General features: G+C 37.7%; 1 protein-coding gene across 7 annotated transcripts in view; it reads left to right on the forward strand.

Annotated features, from left to right (window-relative positions):
• CDH19 (cadherin 19) overlaps positions 1 to 15,660 on the forward strand; it is a 128,670-nt gene that overhangs the window by 91,201 nt on the left and 21,809 nt on the right. For 6 of the 7 annotated variants that reach the window (XM_015855200.2, XM_015855201.2, XM_015855203.2 and 3 more), the window contains 2 exons: positions 4,316 to 4,542; positions 6,981 to 7,272. In XM_015855200.2, coding sequence (XP_015710686.1) covers positions 4,345 to 4,542; positions 6,981 to 7,272 — 490 coding nt within the window. In that variant the 5' untranslated portion in view covers positions 4,316 to 4,344. Of the gene's footprint in view, positions 1 to 4,315; positions 4,543 to 6,980; positions 7,273 to 8,050; positions 8,173 to 15,660 lie in introns of those variants that run through there. The other variant, XM_015855204.2, reaches the window with a different exon arrangement.

A 15,660-nucleotide genomic window follows, 5' to 3' on the forward strand; every position in this document is an offset into this window, starting at 1 on the left:
CCACTCTACAGAGCTCCTCTCCAGCAGGTCATCCCCCAACCTGTACTAGTGCACGCAATTACTCCTCCCTAGATGCAAGGCTCTACACTTGCTTTTGTTAAACCTCATCTGGTTTCTTAATGCCCAGCTCTCCAGCCTGTCCAGGTCTCACTGAATGGCAGCACAGCCTTCAGGTGTGTCAGCCAATCCTCCCAACTTTGTATCATCAGCAAACTTGCTAAGGGTAGGGGAAGATTAAAGGAAGATTAAAGATAAGAGCTTATAGGGGAGACAAATTTCATGACAATATTAACAACACAAGCACACAAATCAAAAGTCACATGATCATGTTAGGCCTCCGCTTGAGAAAAGAAATGCATTTCAGAAGATTCATGTTAATGAATCTGATAAGCTTACATGAACTGTTCTACTTTTCTGTTATTGTTTGCTTGATTTTATTAACACAAGCAAAGACATTACCTAATTACACCAAAGGAATTTCTTTTTTGTATTTTTTTGTTCAGCATAGTATTTTAAAGGACAAAGAGAATTGTTTTCCTCAGGAGTCACTTTTTCAAAGTTCTGCAATATAAACAAAACAAAACAAAACCAAAAAATTCATCAAGTAAGCATAAGGTGGTCTTAAGGGTCTCTATTTAAGAAGTATGTACCTTGTTAACATGTTTTGGAATGTTGTAAGTCCCTAATTGTAAGACTTTGCTTATTTCAAGTTGTGTTGTTTTTGTTTTTACTAATTTGTTACAAAATTAGGTTACTTTATCCTTATTCTTCAGATATGTGAACTGGAACAGAAACTATCCTCATCATCTCTGTCCATAAATACTTCATAATGCTGCTGTTTTGCCTTTCCTTAGTCTTTTATTTTTTTCCATCAGCACTCAATATGCTTCACTAAATTCCAGAGGCCAATTTTTTGAACATCTTACTCTACCTATTGTTACTCACAAACTGTTAGGCAGCAAAAGGTACTACTTTGTAATGTACTGAACTTGTCAAAATTAATAATAAATTATTCTTACTAGAATAGAGAGAATTCAAAACCAAGTCAGACTACCAGGACACCTCAAATTAATCTCTAGTTTCAAATGGCGATAGGTTTAAACTTGGAGACAATTCTAGAACAAAGCAAAGTACTTCACAACTTTGTTCCAAAAATTTAAATCTTTTCCTAGTCTACAAGACTATCTTGACTTTCATTAAGGCTAAATGGAAAATAATGCTTTAAGAGCTGTAGCCCACTTATTACAATTGTAATTGATGTTCTCATTACTCTAAGTATCAGTCTTTATTAAAACAGTTCAATCCAATGCAAGTGAGAGGGAAGATGTACTATTTCCTGAAGAGTAGAACAGGAGCAGAAATATGGTCCCTATTTCTTTCATACTCTTGGGAAATTATTAGTGGCAGCTCATTTGCTCATCTCTAAAAATACATTTGTCTTCTTTTTAATGAGGGATTACATTATTAAGATTTTATCTATTTGTTCATTACTATATCACATAAAAACTCAGTGCTTTTAGTAATCATCCCTTCTACTATATATTATAACACAAACTATAAGGTCATTTCATTTTCAGTGACCTTACAAATTAAGGGACAACAAAAGAGAAGTGATAGATAGGAGAAGACAGAAGAATGCAAGGGCATAGTGAGGCAATACTTGTCACTGTTACAGGAGTCACTCTCAGCATAGAGCTATTTTAACAACTGCGAGCACTTTTTTTCAAGTAAGAAATAATACTGACTTCTATTTATTTGTTTGCTTGTTTGTTTACTAAAGACTAGAAATAGAGAAGGGAATAAGCAATTAGGTTTCTGGATATTTTGCAAGAGTTACTTCGAATACTGATTCTGGAGAATAGAAAGAAGGTGATTGCTTCACAAGGCAAATATTAGATATACAAAGAATTTGCTGACCAGAAGCTGGAGGCAGTGTCTCAACATCCAAAGATGTTGGAAGCAAATTTATTTTGAAATACCTTGAAACAAATTGTACACGTTTGACTGAGCAGAGAAGGGCAAACCAGAAAGACATATAACTCTCAGTTTCACTACATAGCCTTATGTTTTTCCACAATAATGTGCTCAGCATTTTCAAGTGAATGTCACTTTATACATGTAACAAATTGTGTGAAAAATCCCCAAATTTGAAAATGCTTATTTACTACTAATAAATCAGAGGTGTGATGACTGAATAAATGTATCATAGGCTATTGAAATAAACTAGGAATGAAGAGACAAGGAAATGGACCCAAATGCTAATTATGCTCTTTAAATTGTTTACCACTGATGTAGCCATCAGTGGCTAACAGCTGAGAGCACTGTTGAAAGCTGTTCAGCAGTTGGTCAGTGTAGTCATATTCTGTATCCTCACTGTGATGTGCATAAACAATGTCTTGTCAGATGAGCTTGCTGAGTCTCCATTTGCTGTTCACTCTTCATGAAATAATACTCTACGAGCCTGAAATACCTTGTTGAAATAGGTATGTAGTGTCAGAACAAACAGAAAAATCAGAAGTAGTTACTACAGGCCAGTATGAATGCCTGTCTCCTCATTTAAATACTGCTTGAAATAATCTTCTTTATGATTCCTCAGAAAGGTCTCTGACTATTTGTTTCTTCACTTAGATTGTTTTACCTTTGCCATGCATCACACAATCAAACAATGACTGAGATTAAAAGGGACCTCTTTACATTGTTTGATCCAAGCCTCTACTCAGGAAGGGCCACACAGGTCAAGTTGCTCAGGATCACATCCAGATAGCTTTTGAGCACCTCAGATGAAGGAGATTTCACAACCTGTTTAGGCAACCAATCCTAGAGCTTGATCACTCGCACAGTAAATATCTTCCTAATGTTTATGTAGAACCTCCAGTTTGTGCCCACTGCCTCTTGTCCTGCCACTAGGTATCATTGAAGAGTCTCATTCCATCTTCTTTGCACCACTCCCTCAGGTGTTTATACATTTTTTTAACATTCCCACTGAGCCTTCTCTTCTCCCAGTTGTCTTTCTCACAGGAGAAGTCCAGTGTCCTGATCGGTGACCTTCTGTTGGACTCTTTCCAATATATCCAGACCTCACAGGGCCCAAAACTGGACACAGTATTCCAAGTGCAGTCTCATAGATGCTAGAACAGGAAGGGTCACCTATCTTGACCTGCTGGCAAAAGACTGGGTTTTGATGGCAGTATTATTAAATTCTCATTTTAAAAGACATATTAGTGTGTATTTTATTTTGAACAGGCATGTTCAGGATGTCCATGGTCTATGGCTTTTAAAAGCCTAAATTAAAAGCGGACAAATACATACATTTTTCTCAGTGTGTTGCACAGTCTGTCTACCATAAGGTAAATTCATAAACCAGACTTTAATTCTGTATAGGAAATTTTATTCTTGGTGGATAAAGATTTGAAGAAAATTGTTAGTAATTTGTGAACATGTGGTAAGGATTTTCAAAATTCTCTTTGCCACTTAGGAGATGGTGATTCTCAACTAAGAATTACACATTATTTAAATTTCTGTGTTTTAATTATTGTGCCAAAAATCACTTGAATAATAGCAGATAGTTTGTGCTGAGCCTTAGTTTTCTAAAAGTATTTTCTGCAAATTAAACTAGCTACAGGAGCATACGGCTTTAAGATACATTTATCCTATGTTCAATCAAAGGCAAAAAGTTGCTAAAAGCAGATAAAACATTTAATTCCTATAGATCAGAAAGGAGAAAGATGTGCTTTTTACCACTTCTTCAAGGTACTTTTGCACCTAGGCTTTTTTTTTTTTTTTTTTTTTTTTTTTTTTTGGCATTTTTGCTGACCTGGGAAAGAGGGAGAGAAGATTTTAAACAATCTGCACTGCTCAGTTTCAGTTGTTAGTCGTTGGGGACACTAAGGTACTTTTCACTACTATTCACTACTTTTCACCCTTCAGGTAGTTCTGTGACTACAGTACAAAATGAGCTCTGTCTAAGCAGAAGTATACAATTATTCCAATCAAATTATTCCTATGCTACAATACAATTGCCCAGCTTAATTTGGAAGATGAATTAATTGGAGGATGATTTTCCTTTTTTGCTTAAAAAGTCCCTGTGCAGGATATTCAAAAAGGGAAGCTGAACACTTGATGTTCATGCCAGAGTCTCTTAAGGAATCTTTGTTTTAAGCAGAAGCAGACTGTTTAAGCTCTTTCCTTTTTGGGAGGGGAGGAGGTTATAAGATTATGAATCAGTTACTATATAAGCACAAAATATATAAGTAAAAGTGGGAAGACAGAATGGATGCTTTGTCATTTTATTTTACTTTTTTCTCCTTTTCTGCAGATGAAAATCGTTTGAAAAGAGGTTTCAGCATGAATTGCTCCACTATCCTCTCTCTTGTGCTGTCACTTGTTCAACTTGGACATTGTTACCCAACCACGCAGAACTTCAGTGCTCAAAACACAGATCAGTCTTACACAACAATTCAAAGAGTGAAGCGTGGCTGGGTATGGGAGCCACTTTTTGTAACTGAGGAACAGACCTCAACGATGCCTACGTATGTTGGACAGGTATGACAAGTCATTATGGCAGGATGATACCAGGTTATATCTAACATGCTGATTAGCACCTGACCAGGAAATATAAAGTAAAATAGGAAGATGACATAAGACAGATGTTACTGGGCAGCACAACACTGTAACATTACTGTGATCTGATTGGGGAACAAAGAACTACTGGCACTAGAGGCAGTAGTCAAGTTCCTTCTATCATCTGGCTCTACAATCAAGGGAACACAGCGCTCACTCAGGTACTGAAACTAAAACTGCATAGAGAAGGTAGAGGTACCAAAATGAAAATTTCCTTTTTATCTTCTAAATGAAAGATAAGGTCCCATTTATCAACATCTGGCAATTTGCTTGTGCTATTTTTGGCACTCCATCAAAGCAGCTATACTGATTACAGTGTAGTTTACAAACAGTATTTAGCATGATCTTCTATTACACTAAGTAGCGGCTGATTCATCCCTCATTAATTTTTAATGAAGCAGATTAATACTAAATCCTTTTACAACTGAGAAACTACAGGAATCTGCATGGTTCATTAGATAAATGTAGCTTTAGCACAACGAGCAATTACTTTTCACCCTCCTTTAGAAATGTTCTTTAAGATAATTGTCTTAATGAGACTTTATCTACTTATTTTCCATTTTTGCTTACTCTTCTTCTTATTATTTATTATTATTATTTATTTTTGTAAACTAAAAGTAATTGTAATCTTGAGATCTAGTTTTCATTTCTTTAAGGCACTTTCTAGGTGAACGAACCAAAATAAGTTTAACTGCTAATTAACTAGCACTAAAATTTAATTGGGCCCAAAGGGTGCTCAAAATTTATTAATTACTTTCTCTCATCCCCTCCAAAGTAACTGCTACAGAAGTGTCTTACTTCTGGAAGAACATGTATAGACATTCTCATTTTTTAATCATCATTACTTTTCCCATAGCTGGAGAACAGTTTCCCATGCAAGAAACTTCATAAATATAATACATTTTCATCTCTAAACAACTTTAATTATATTGTGTTTTTATTTACACCCCACATTTTGAACACAACAAATATGTTGAAAATTTCAGAGTTTAAGATGTTTGTATTTTAAAGAATGTTATCATCATAACCCTAAAAGTGATATTTCAAGTTTTTGAGGGGAATTAACTGAAAATTTAGGGCCTGAATATTCAGAAAAGATTCAATATAGGAACTTAGCACTGTGTCCCTCATACCTCAGAGCAGTGTCCCTGTCAACTTAATGCATAAAATTGAACAGATATACAATTCAAAATACAGCTTCCAAAGAAAAGCAGGAACTTTTTCAAGATCAGCAGTTATCACAAAACATTTTTAGTAGATCTAATACGGAAGTGTGTCTCAGTTATTTCTTTTCTAACATGCAGTCTACACTGAGGTGTAGGTTAGGTAAGAAAGAAAGAAAGAAGCAAAACAGTAATGCTATTTAAAAGAACATCTAGACATGTAATTCACTTTCAGAACATGCTACATTGTAGAATAAGCAATTGAATATATCTATACACATATATTACATTGAATTATTCAGTACTTATCCTACCTCTTAAATATTTTGACATGTTTTATTCAAAACCCAAAATAAATTTAAAAAACAAACAAACAAACAAACAAAAAATAACAGGGAAATAATGATATGATGGAAAACAATGCTGCGAAAAATATCAATTATTTCAGTCCCTGCCATCACAAAAGTGCTGTTGCATACCGTTAATATTAATAGAACAATTCTATTGATGTAAAAAAATGCAGCTGGACCACAGTCTCAAGGGCTCAGCTTCATCAAAGGAATCATCATCATAAAGTTCATCTTATCAAGATAAGAGAGGATGCAGATCATCCTGGAAGGAAATGGAAAATGCCTGTCAATTTATTTCAGAATAAATAATACAGACCTAAATCTCAGAATGGATTTCATCCCTTATATTACAATAAAATTGGAACACCACTCCCCCTCATGATTACACTTAGTATTGTACACTTAGTATTATATATATATCTGTAATAATCATAAGACGCACTTGACATTTTTAATAACAAAGAATTTGGATAAATTTTAAGGACCTATAAGCAGAAACTATAAAAGCTGATAAAGCAATGAGCTTAAGTGTATACATAACATTAATTCTTTTCACTCCAGAGTGACTGGAGTCACAGTCACTTTTTCAGGTTTACCATATATTTATATGTCAGCTATATCAATATTTTAAAACTGAGACACAACTGGCTAAAAATGTGACAATGTCCTCTATCAAATATTAGGCAGGAGGGAGAGAAGGGGGGAAGGGGGGGAGGGGGGGGGTGCGGGGGGTGCACTGTGGAATGAAGACATAAAAAGCTGAAAACTAATATATCAAATTTGATTTCTACCAGAATATGGGGATTAAATAATAATTTTAATTTTTTTTACTGCTTTTCACTTACAGCTGAAATCAGATTTAGACAAGGAGGATGGCAGCCTACAATATATTTTGACAGGGGAGGGAGCTGACAGCATTTTTTTCATCAATGAACATGGCAAAATTTATGTGAGGCAAAAGCTGGATAGAGAAAAGAAATCCTTCTACATTCTAAGAGCACAAGTCATCAACAGGAAAACTCGAATTCCTATTGAACCTGATTCAGAATTTATTATCAAAGTTCGAGATATCAATGATCATGAACCACAGTTCTTAGATGGACCTTATGTGGCTACTGTTCCAGAGATGTCACCTGAAGGTACGATGTGCTATAAACTAAATTCTTTTATTTCCTGATTATTATTATTTCAATAGCTATATTCATTTAAAATCCTAACAGAATTTTTCATAGACCACTTTTCAATGACAAGAAAGCTATGCTATTTTACAATCTTGCAAATTTACAAAGGTGTATGTTTAAACTGCTTTTTTGGAATAACTTCAATTAACATGGTTGCCTTTAAATATTTAGGTACCTACATGAATCAGAGTAGTTTTACAGATTTTGAATTCATACTTGGGTTGAATATAGAAAACTGCTCTTTCCATAATGACTCAGCCTTGAAACTGATACCTATTTAAATGGGGAAAAAAAAAAAAAAAAAAAAAAAAAAAGCATTACACTTCAGAATAGGAGAATAGGTAGAGTACTATAGCCAGCTGGCACTGCAGGGTATATTTTAGTCAGACAGATTTCACTGCTTTTTTAATCAAGATAGCACACTACTGTCTACACAATTTTTCAGCACATGACTATTGTTACAACCTGTCTGCTCTTCGGACTTCTACTAATGTGATGGAAAAATAGCATACACTTAAACTTTAAAGGTCTTTGATATCGCTTGACTCTTTAAGCACATAAATATAAGTTCAGATGAGCTGAAATGTACTCTGTATCTTTCATCAGTCTCTTCTGTTTTTGCTTACTAATTAAACAATAGACATTTATTATACTGTGTAGTATAAATCATACTGTACTGTAATTGGAGAAGAGTCAAACTTACATCAAAGCACTCATGATTTTCCCCCAAATATAGGGATAGTTTCCTTCCTGTAAGTAATGAGTTCAGAACAGGAATGAAGTGGGCTGATGTGATGACTACCTTCGTATCATGTATGATGCCTACCTATTTCCACAGCCAAGCCTCTATCTCAATTGGTAAGCTTCCCTTTGTTTGGACTAGATGATGGACAACTTAGTAGTATTTCAAATTCATGAGCAAAATAATTGAAATTTTTATGTCAAAAGCAATGACTTAAACTCCAGATCACTTCTTCCACACATCTACATGTCAAAAAGATCTGGAGTCTGTATCTATAAACTTGTGTGAAAGCAGCTGACATAAAGAAGATTGCTATTATATAACTGTCTCGATAACTATTGTCTTAAACAAATGAAAAATAGTTTCTTTATAAGTTACTGAAAAAATCACACTAATCTTTTAAATTCCTACTTCTATCTCTTGGTTATTTCTATTACAAATAAAATCAAATAAAATTGAAAGGAAATTCTCATATTTTATTACTTAAAATTGTATGAATTTATGAGCACATTAACTTAATAGCAATGGGTAACAATACATATTTCATTCAGCACTATCCAACTTTTATGGTAGATTCAGTGAATCTTTCACAAGGAGCTATAAACTTAACCATCTTCTGCTATCCTGGATTGGATTCTGCTATACTTGGATTTTGCAAGTCAGGCATACTCACTTTTGGAGTTTAATTAAAAGAGAAGTTAATATCCTGCTACAAAGCAGTAGTTCACAGTTACTACCAGCAATAGCTGCAAAAGTTGTCCATTTAATCAACTTATTTCCTGTTAATCCTGCTTTACACCATGTGCTATTTGTTAAATCACTTTGGGGTGTATGATTGTTTCTTCACTGCTACTTTCAGACAGAATTGTTTCTTTGTTTTTCTCAAAAAATCTGTATTTGAGCTCTTACTAAAATTACTTTTAACATAATTTGTTAGTGGTTCAGAGAGCACCTGTGGCCTCACTGCCACAGGATTAGAGGCAAGAAGATGGATATTTTGTCAGAATTCTGTGCAGTTTTTTATGTGCTCACAGTAAAACTGTACCTTCACAGAATCACAGAATCACAGAATCACAGAATTGCCCGGGTTGGAAGGGACCTCAAGGATCATGTAGTTCCAACCCCCCTGCCTAGCAGGGCCACCAAATATACACCTTTACTAGATCAGGTTGCCCAGGGCACCGTCCAACCTGGCCTTGAACACCTCCAAGGACGGGGCATCCACAACCTCACTGGGCAGCCTGTTCCAGGACCTAACCACCCTTCTAGTAAAGAACTTTCCCCTAACATCCAACCTAAATCTTCCCTCCTTCAACTTAAAACCATTTCCCCTAGTCCTGCTATTATCAGCCCTTTCGAAGAGTTTACTCCCCTCCTGGGAGTAAGTTCCCTTCAGGTATTGAAAGGCTGCAATGAGGTCACCCCGCAACCTTCTCTTCTCCAGGCTGAACAAACCCAACTCCCTCAGCCTGTCCTCATAGGGGAGGTGCTCCAGCCCCCTGATCATCTTTGTGGCCCTCCTCTGGACCCTTTCCAAAATCTCCATATCTTTTTTGTACTGAGGGCTCCACACCTGGACACAGTACTCCAGATGGGGCCTCACAAGAGCAGAGTAGAGAGGGACGATCACCTCCCTATCCCTGCTGACCACCCTTCTCCTGATGGAGCCCAGGATCCCATTTGCTTTACGGGCTGCCAGAGCGCACTGCTGGCTCATGTTAAGTTTCTCATCTATCAGGACCCCTAGGTCTTTTTCTGCCGAGCTGCTCTCAAGGACAACTCCTCCCAGCCTGTACAGGTGCCTGGGGTTCTTCGGGCCGAAGTGCAAAACCTTGCACTTTGCCGTGTTGAACCTTATTAGGTTCTCCCAAGCCCAGCTTTCCAGCCTGTCAAGGTCCCTCTGAATGGCATCCGTTCCCTCCATCGTATCAACTGCACCACTCAGCTTGGTGTCATCAGCAAACTTGCTGAGGGTGCACTCCATTCCCTCATCGATGTCATTAATAAAGATGTTAAAGAGCACCGGTCCCAAGACAGACCCTTGAGGGACGCCGCTCGTTACCGGCCTCCACCTGGACATAGAGCCATTGACCACCACCCTCTGTCTGCGGCCTTTCAACCAATTGCTTATCCATCTAGTTGTCCACCCATCAAATCCACCTCCCTCCAATTTGGAGATGAGGATGTGATGGGGGACCATGTCAAAGGCCTTGCTCAGGTCCAGGTAAATGACATCGGTCGCCTTCCCTTCATCCACCAACGCCGTCACTCCATCATAGAAGGCCACAAGATTAGTTAAGCATGACCTCCCCTGGTGAAGCCATGCTGGCTGTCTCGGATCACATGCTCGTTCTTTATGTGATCAAGCATGTTGTCCAGGAGGATCTGTTCCATAATCTTCCCAGGCACAGAGGTGAGACTCAACGGCCTGTAGTTACCTGGGTCCTCCCTGCTCCCCTTCTTGTAAATGGGAGTGATGTGACCCTTCCTCCAATCATCCGGGACCTCACCTGACAGCCATGACTTCTCAAATATGATGGAGAGCGGCTCAGCAACCACCTCAGCCAGCTCCTTCAGGACCCTAGGATGCACGCCATCTGGCCCCATAGACTTATACTCATTCAGTCTAAGGAGGCACTCTCGGACTTGCTCTACCCTTACAGTGGGGAGGGATTTACCTCCTTGGTCCCCACATAGAGGTATGGGGGTGCAAGACTTAGGGACGTGAAAAAGACTAGAATCCTGGCCACCAGTGAAGACCGAGGTGAAGAACTCATTCAGCACCTCAGCTTTCTCTTCATCTGTTGAAGCCTTCAGCAAGTTTGCTGACAACACCAAGCTGAGAAGCGCAGCAGAAGGAAGGCAAGAGAAGGACGTAGGGGTCCTGGTATATGAAAAACTTAACATGAGCCAGCAGTGTCTGCTTACAGCCTGGAGGGCCAATGATATCCTGGGTTCTATTGGAAGAGAGGTGGACAGCATGGCAAGGGAAATGACAATCCCCCTCTATTCTGCCCTCATGAGGCCCCAGTTGGAGTACTTCACCCAAGTCTGAGTCCTCCAACCATAGAATCATAGAATCATTAAGATTAGAAAAGACTTCTAAGATCTTGTCCAGCTGTCTACCTACCACCAATACTGCCCACTGATCATGTCCCTCAGTGCCACATCTCTACAGTTCTTGAATGCCTCCAACACAGGAAAGATGTAGAGATTTTGCAAAGGGTCCAAAGGAGGGCCACAAAGATCACTAGAGGGCTGGAGTATCTCTCCTATGAAGATACTCTGAAGGAACTGGGCTTTTCCAGTCTGGAAAAGGATGTGAGGAGACCTCATTGCAACATTTAAAGGGTGTTTATAAACATGAGGGAAATCAACTTTTCACATGGGTAGATAGTGATAGGATAAGGGGAAATGTTTTTAAACTAAAGGAAAGGAGATTTAAATTAGATGTCAAGGAGAAGTTTAGAGAGAGGGGTGAGGTATCAAAACAGGTTGCCCAGAAAGGTTGTGTGTGCTCTGTTCCTGAATTGTTGAAGTCTAGGTTAAATGGGTCCTTGGGCAATCGGATGTAGAACTTGATCTAGTGGCTGGCAACCCTGCCTGTGGCAGTGGGATTAGGACCTGATGATCACTGAGGTCTCTTCCAACCAAAGCCATTCTATGATTAAATAATATTAGGGAACATAATTCACTGTCTAGAATTATCTGGGTGTTTTTATCTGGGATTGCACAGATTTTATAATTCTGATAATGCCTTTTGTTCTTTTTTGTTTGTTACTTTGTTTGTTTAAATGACTATGAGTTATTTATAAGGCATTTGGTCTGCTATTAAATTGATTTTAAAGTAGCTGATAATTTAATATGGCTCAACTTACACTCACCCAGATCTCTACTCACACAACTACATCAAGAATTCAATTCTGGTCTTCTATGCTACCTTCCCATCTTACTGATGATTTCCTCTCTTAATGATGAAAGGATGATAACATGAAAGAAAAATAGGTTTTTAAAAAAAGGGTGGCAGGCAGGATGGCATGTATGGCAAAGAACAATAGTAATGTTCTTTTCACATATACCTCTGTTTTTCACCTAAAATCAACAATTAGCTGTTTACTGGTACAACATCTCAGTTTGTATTGACTTGATTTGCCCATAAATTGAAAACCTAAAAATAGAAGGTTCAGCAGTATTTAGCCAATTTCCTATCATCTACTACATGTTTAAATTCCTAAAGTACAAGTACTATGTTAGTTCAGTCCTTCTTGTGTTTTGGGGCCCCAGAACTGCGTACAGTACTCCAAGTGGGGTCTCACAAAGTGAGACTCCACATAGGTGGAGTGACATATAGTGGAATGCACCTTAACAGTGGTCAGATCCAATATGTGGAATGGTTGAGGCATGTCATGAAATCACCTCTGAGTGCAGTTTCCCCGCTTCTCCAAGGGCGGCTGCTGTACCTCTGAGATGAAAACTCTTTTGGCATGCATCCTAAGGCATTAATCCTTAGAAGGAAATTTCTAACCTGTAAACAGATGGAAACAATAACCAACCAAATTTGCAACATCAGTAACACAGTGGCTTGTTATGTCAGTGTTTTTCTTCCAATAAAATGTAATCTCCTGTATAGTAAGTCCACAGATTGGGAAGAGTTTACATAGCTCTTTAGAGTATCGATTTTGCACTGTTTTGGAGGTCTCCAGCAGCCATTCAGCTTAGTAGTACTTGACCTGGAATCTCTTACTGATTTACTTAAAGAAAACATAGACAATACTTGAAAAACAGTCCATAGTTACTGAGCATTTTATCTGGAAGTAAGAAAACAATAAGAAATAATTCACAGCTGACTGGGTATTACTCGTCACAGAAAAGCAGAAAACAGGCATGGATAATTTTACCTAAAATTAGGTAAAAATATCAGTACATATACACAAATGACAACAAATTAGAATACATTTTCCTTCATTCTCACCTCTATTTTATCTTCAGCAATAAATTTTATTAGGATTTTGAATGCAAGTGTCACTGTAAATGAACAGTGTGTCAGCAAATGGACTCCCTTCTGAGAGTATAGATCTGCAGTTTTCCTCAGGCATTTGGCACAATTTTACATTAAGTGCCTCCCATGTAGCTGTTAAACTTGTACAAATGCAGTATATCTGATGGAATGGTTGAGTCAGATGCAGTAATTTATCAGTACATTGTGTTTTTGTACATTTCAAGCTCTATTTAGGAGAAAAAAAAAAAAAAAGAAAAAAAAGAAAAAAAAAAAAGAGTAACTATTGCATTGTAGCCCATTGCAGGGTATTGGAACTAAATGATCTTAAAGGTCCCTTTATTTCCAAACCATTCTTAACATGAGCCAGCAGTGCGCTCTGGCAGCCCGGAAAGCAAATGGGATCCTGGGCTCCATTAGGAGAGGGGTGGTCAGCAGGGATAGGGAGGTGATCGTCCCTCTCTACTCTGCTCTTGTGAGGCCCCATCTGGAGTACTGTGTCCAGGTGTGGAGCCCTCAGTACAAAAAAGATATGGAGATTTTTGGAAAGGGTCCAGAGGAGGGCCACAAAGATGATCAGGGGGCTAAGCCCTCCCTATGAGGACAGGCTGAGGGAGTTGGGTTTGTCAGCCTGGAGAAGAGAAGGTTGCGGGTGACCTCATTGCAGCCTTCAATACCTGAAGGAACTTACTCCAGGAGAGGGGAGTAAACTCTTCGAAGGGCATAAATAGCAGGACTAGGGGAAATGGTTTTTAAGTTTGAAGGAGGGAAGATTTAGGTTGGATGTTAGGGGGAAAGTTTCTTTACTAGAGGGTGGTTAGGTCCTGGAACAGGCTGCCAGTGAGGTTGTGGATGCCCGTCCTTGGAGTGTTCAGACCAGGTTTGACAGGGCCCTGGCAACCTGATCTAGTAAATGTGTATGTTTGGTGGCCCTGCTAGGCAGGGGGGTTGGAACTACATGATCCTTGAGGTCCCTTCCAACCCGGGTAATTCTGTGATTCTGTGATTCTGTGATTCTGTGACTCTATGATCTCTATGATTCTATATTAGTGCCCTCTAGTTTGCCTAATAAGCTGCAGTGTATTAGTGGCAAAATTATATTTTACCCAAAAGGCATAAAAAGGATGCAGGAATAGGAAGAAAAATCTTGTACAGCAATCAGAAAAATGTTGCTTGCATCAGGTAGAACATGATGAAAAGCACAGAATGCATAAATATGTTTACTAGGTATCTTAAGACAATTGTACGTAGATACAGTTTTTATTTAGAGCTAAACTTTATACCAGCGTTAAACACAAATATTCAGAAAATGCATGTTTGAAAACTTACAAGTATATTTAGTTGCTGTCTCTGGCCTCGTATCCATTTTCACAATATTTATCATAATTAGATTCTCATTTATGTAATTTCATACCTATGATGTCAAGAGTTGGCTTTTTTATTTTGTAGATAAAAAAATAATTGATCTTTTTCTAAGAAATTATTTATTTTGATTATTTTGCTCCCACACATGGAGTTATTAAATGGCTGAACAATTTTTTTTTTTAGGGCTATTGGGAGACAGATAATATTACTGCTGTAATTTCTGTCACCCATATAAAAATGTCTATGTGAAAACAGCTTCATTCAGCAAATGGCTTTGTTTGATGTGAGTTAACTGCATAAAGAAATATGGGCTTCATGGTAATGAAAGATCAAAAAAGTGGGAAAAATAAAATAAAATGTGGCTTAATATTTAAAGCTTTATGTACTAATTATGAACTGTTTGTCTACAAACAATATGAGAAATCATAGCCCCTAATTTGTATGGCCTCTTGTCACCCCAGGTTTACAATCATCTTCTTCCTAATACAGGAGACCTATCTTCTTCCTTCCCTCCAAATCAGCTCCCTCTTTACCAGACAGCCCTTCTCTCCTTCACCTTTCTGTTCCTGCTCCCTGAGCCCTCCAGAGGAAATACCATTCTTCTGCCTTCTGTGATGCTATCAAAGAGTTAATAGGCAAGCAAAAAAGAAGCAGCAAAAGCCATTTTAGTTTCAACATTTCTTTGAATACAAGCCATAGGAAGTAAATCTATATTTAAATGAATGAGATACAACAAGTAATTATAATCTTGCAGTCTTGCATTATTTATTTTGTCCCATCTTATTTTTGATTTGTTAAACAGGGTGCTGTAAACAAATAGATTTCTGAACTACGTTATTTGTTCTTAGGGTTTTTTTAGCAGAAAACTGAATTTATAGGCTGTACAACAGGCAATACCTTCTTTATTATCCACAGTGCTTGATTCCTTCCTCGCAATCCATGTCTTTCAAAACAACTGTATTATAGCCATGATAACATGCCTTAGAGGTTGACTTTCCAGTATTAGTTAGAATAATTTTCCACATAATAGCTGTGTAGCTGAGTACTTCTATTTACTTTATTTGTTGGTTTTGTTAAAAAGTACTGCTCTTTCCAAGGTGTGTATGTGTCTCAATTAAATAACAGTCTTACATTTTAATGTTTCTCCAAAGCAGTAGGGAGTGATATACATATATATGACACATGGCTAACACATGCATGTTAGAAGTTTGGTGCTATAGCTATCTGGAAGGATATATTACTC

The sequence above is a fragment of the Coturnix japonica genome, chromosome 2 (genome assembly GCF_001577835.2).
Source record: "Coturnix japonica isolate 7356 chromosome 2, Coturnix japonica 2.1, whole genome shotgun sequence".
Classification (NCBI taxonomy): domain Eukaryota; kingdom Metazoa; phylum Chordata; class Aves; order Galliformes; family Phasianidae; genus Coturnix; species Coturnix japonica.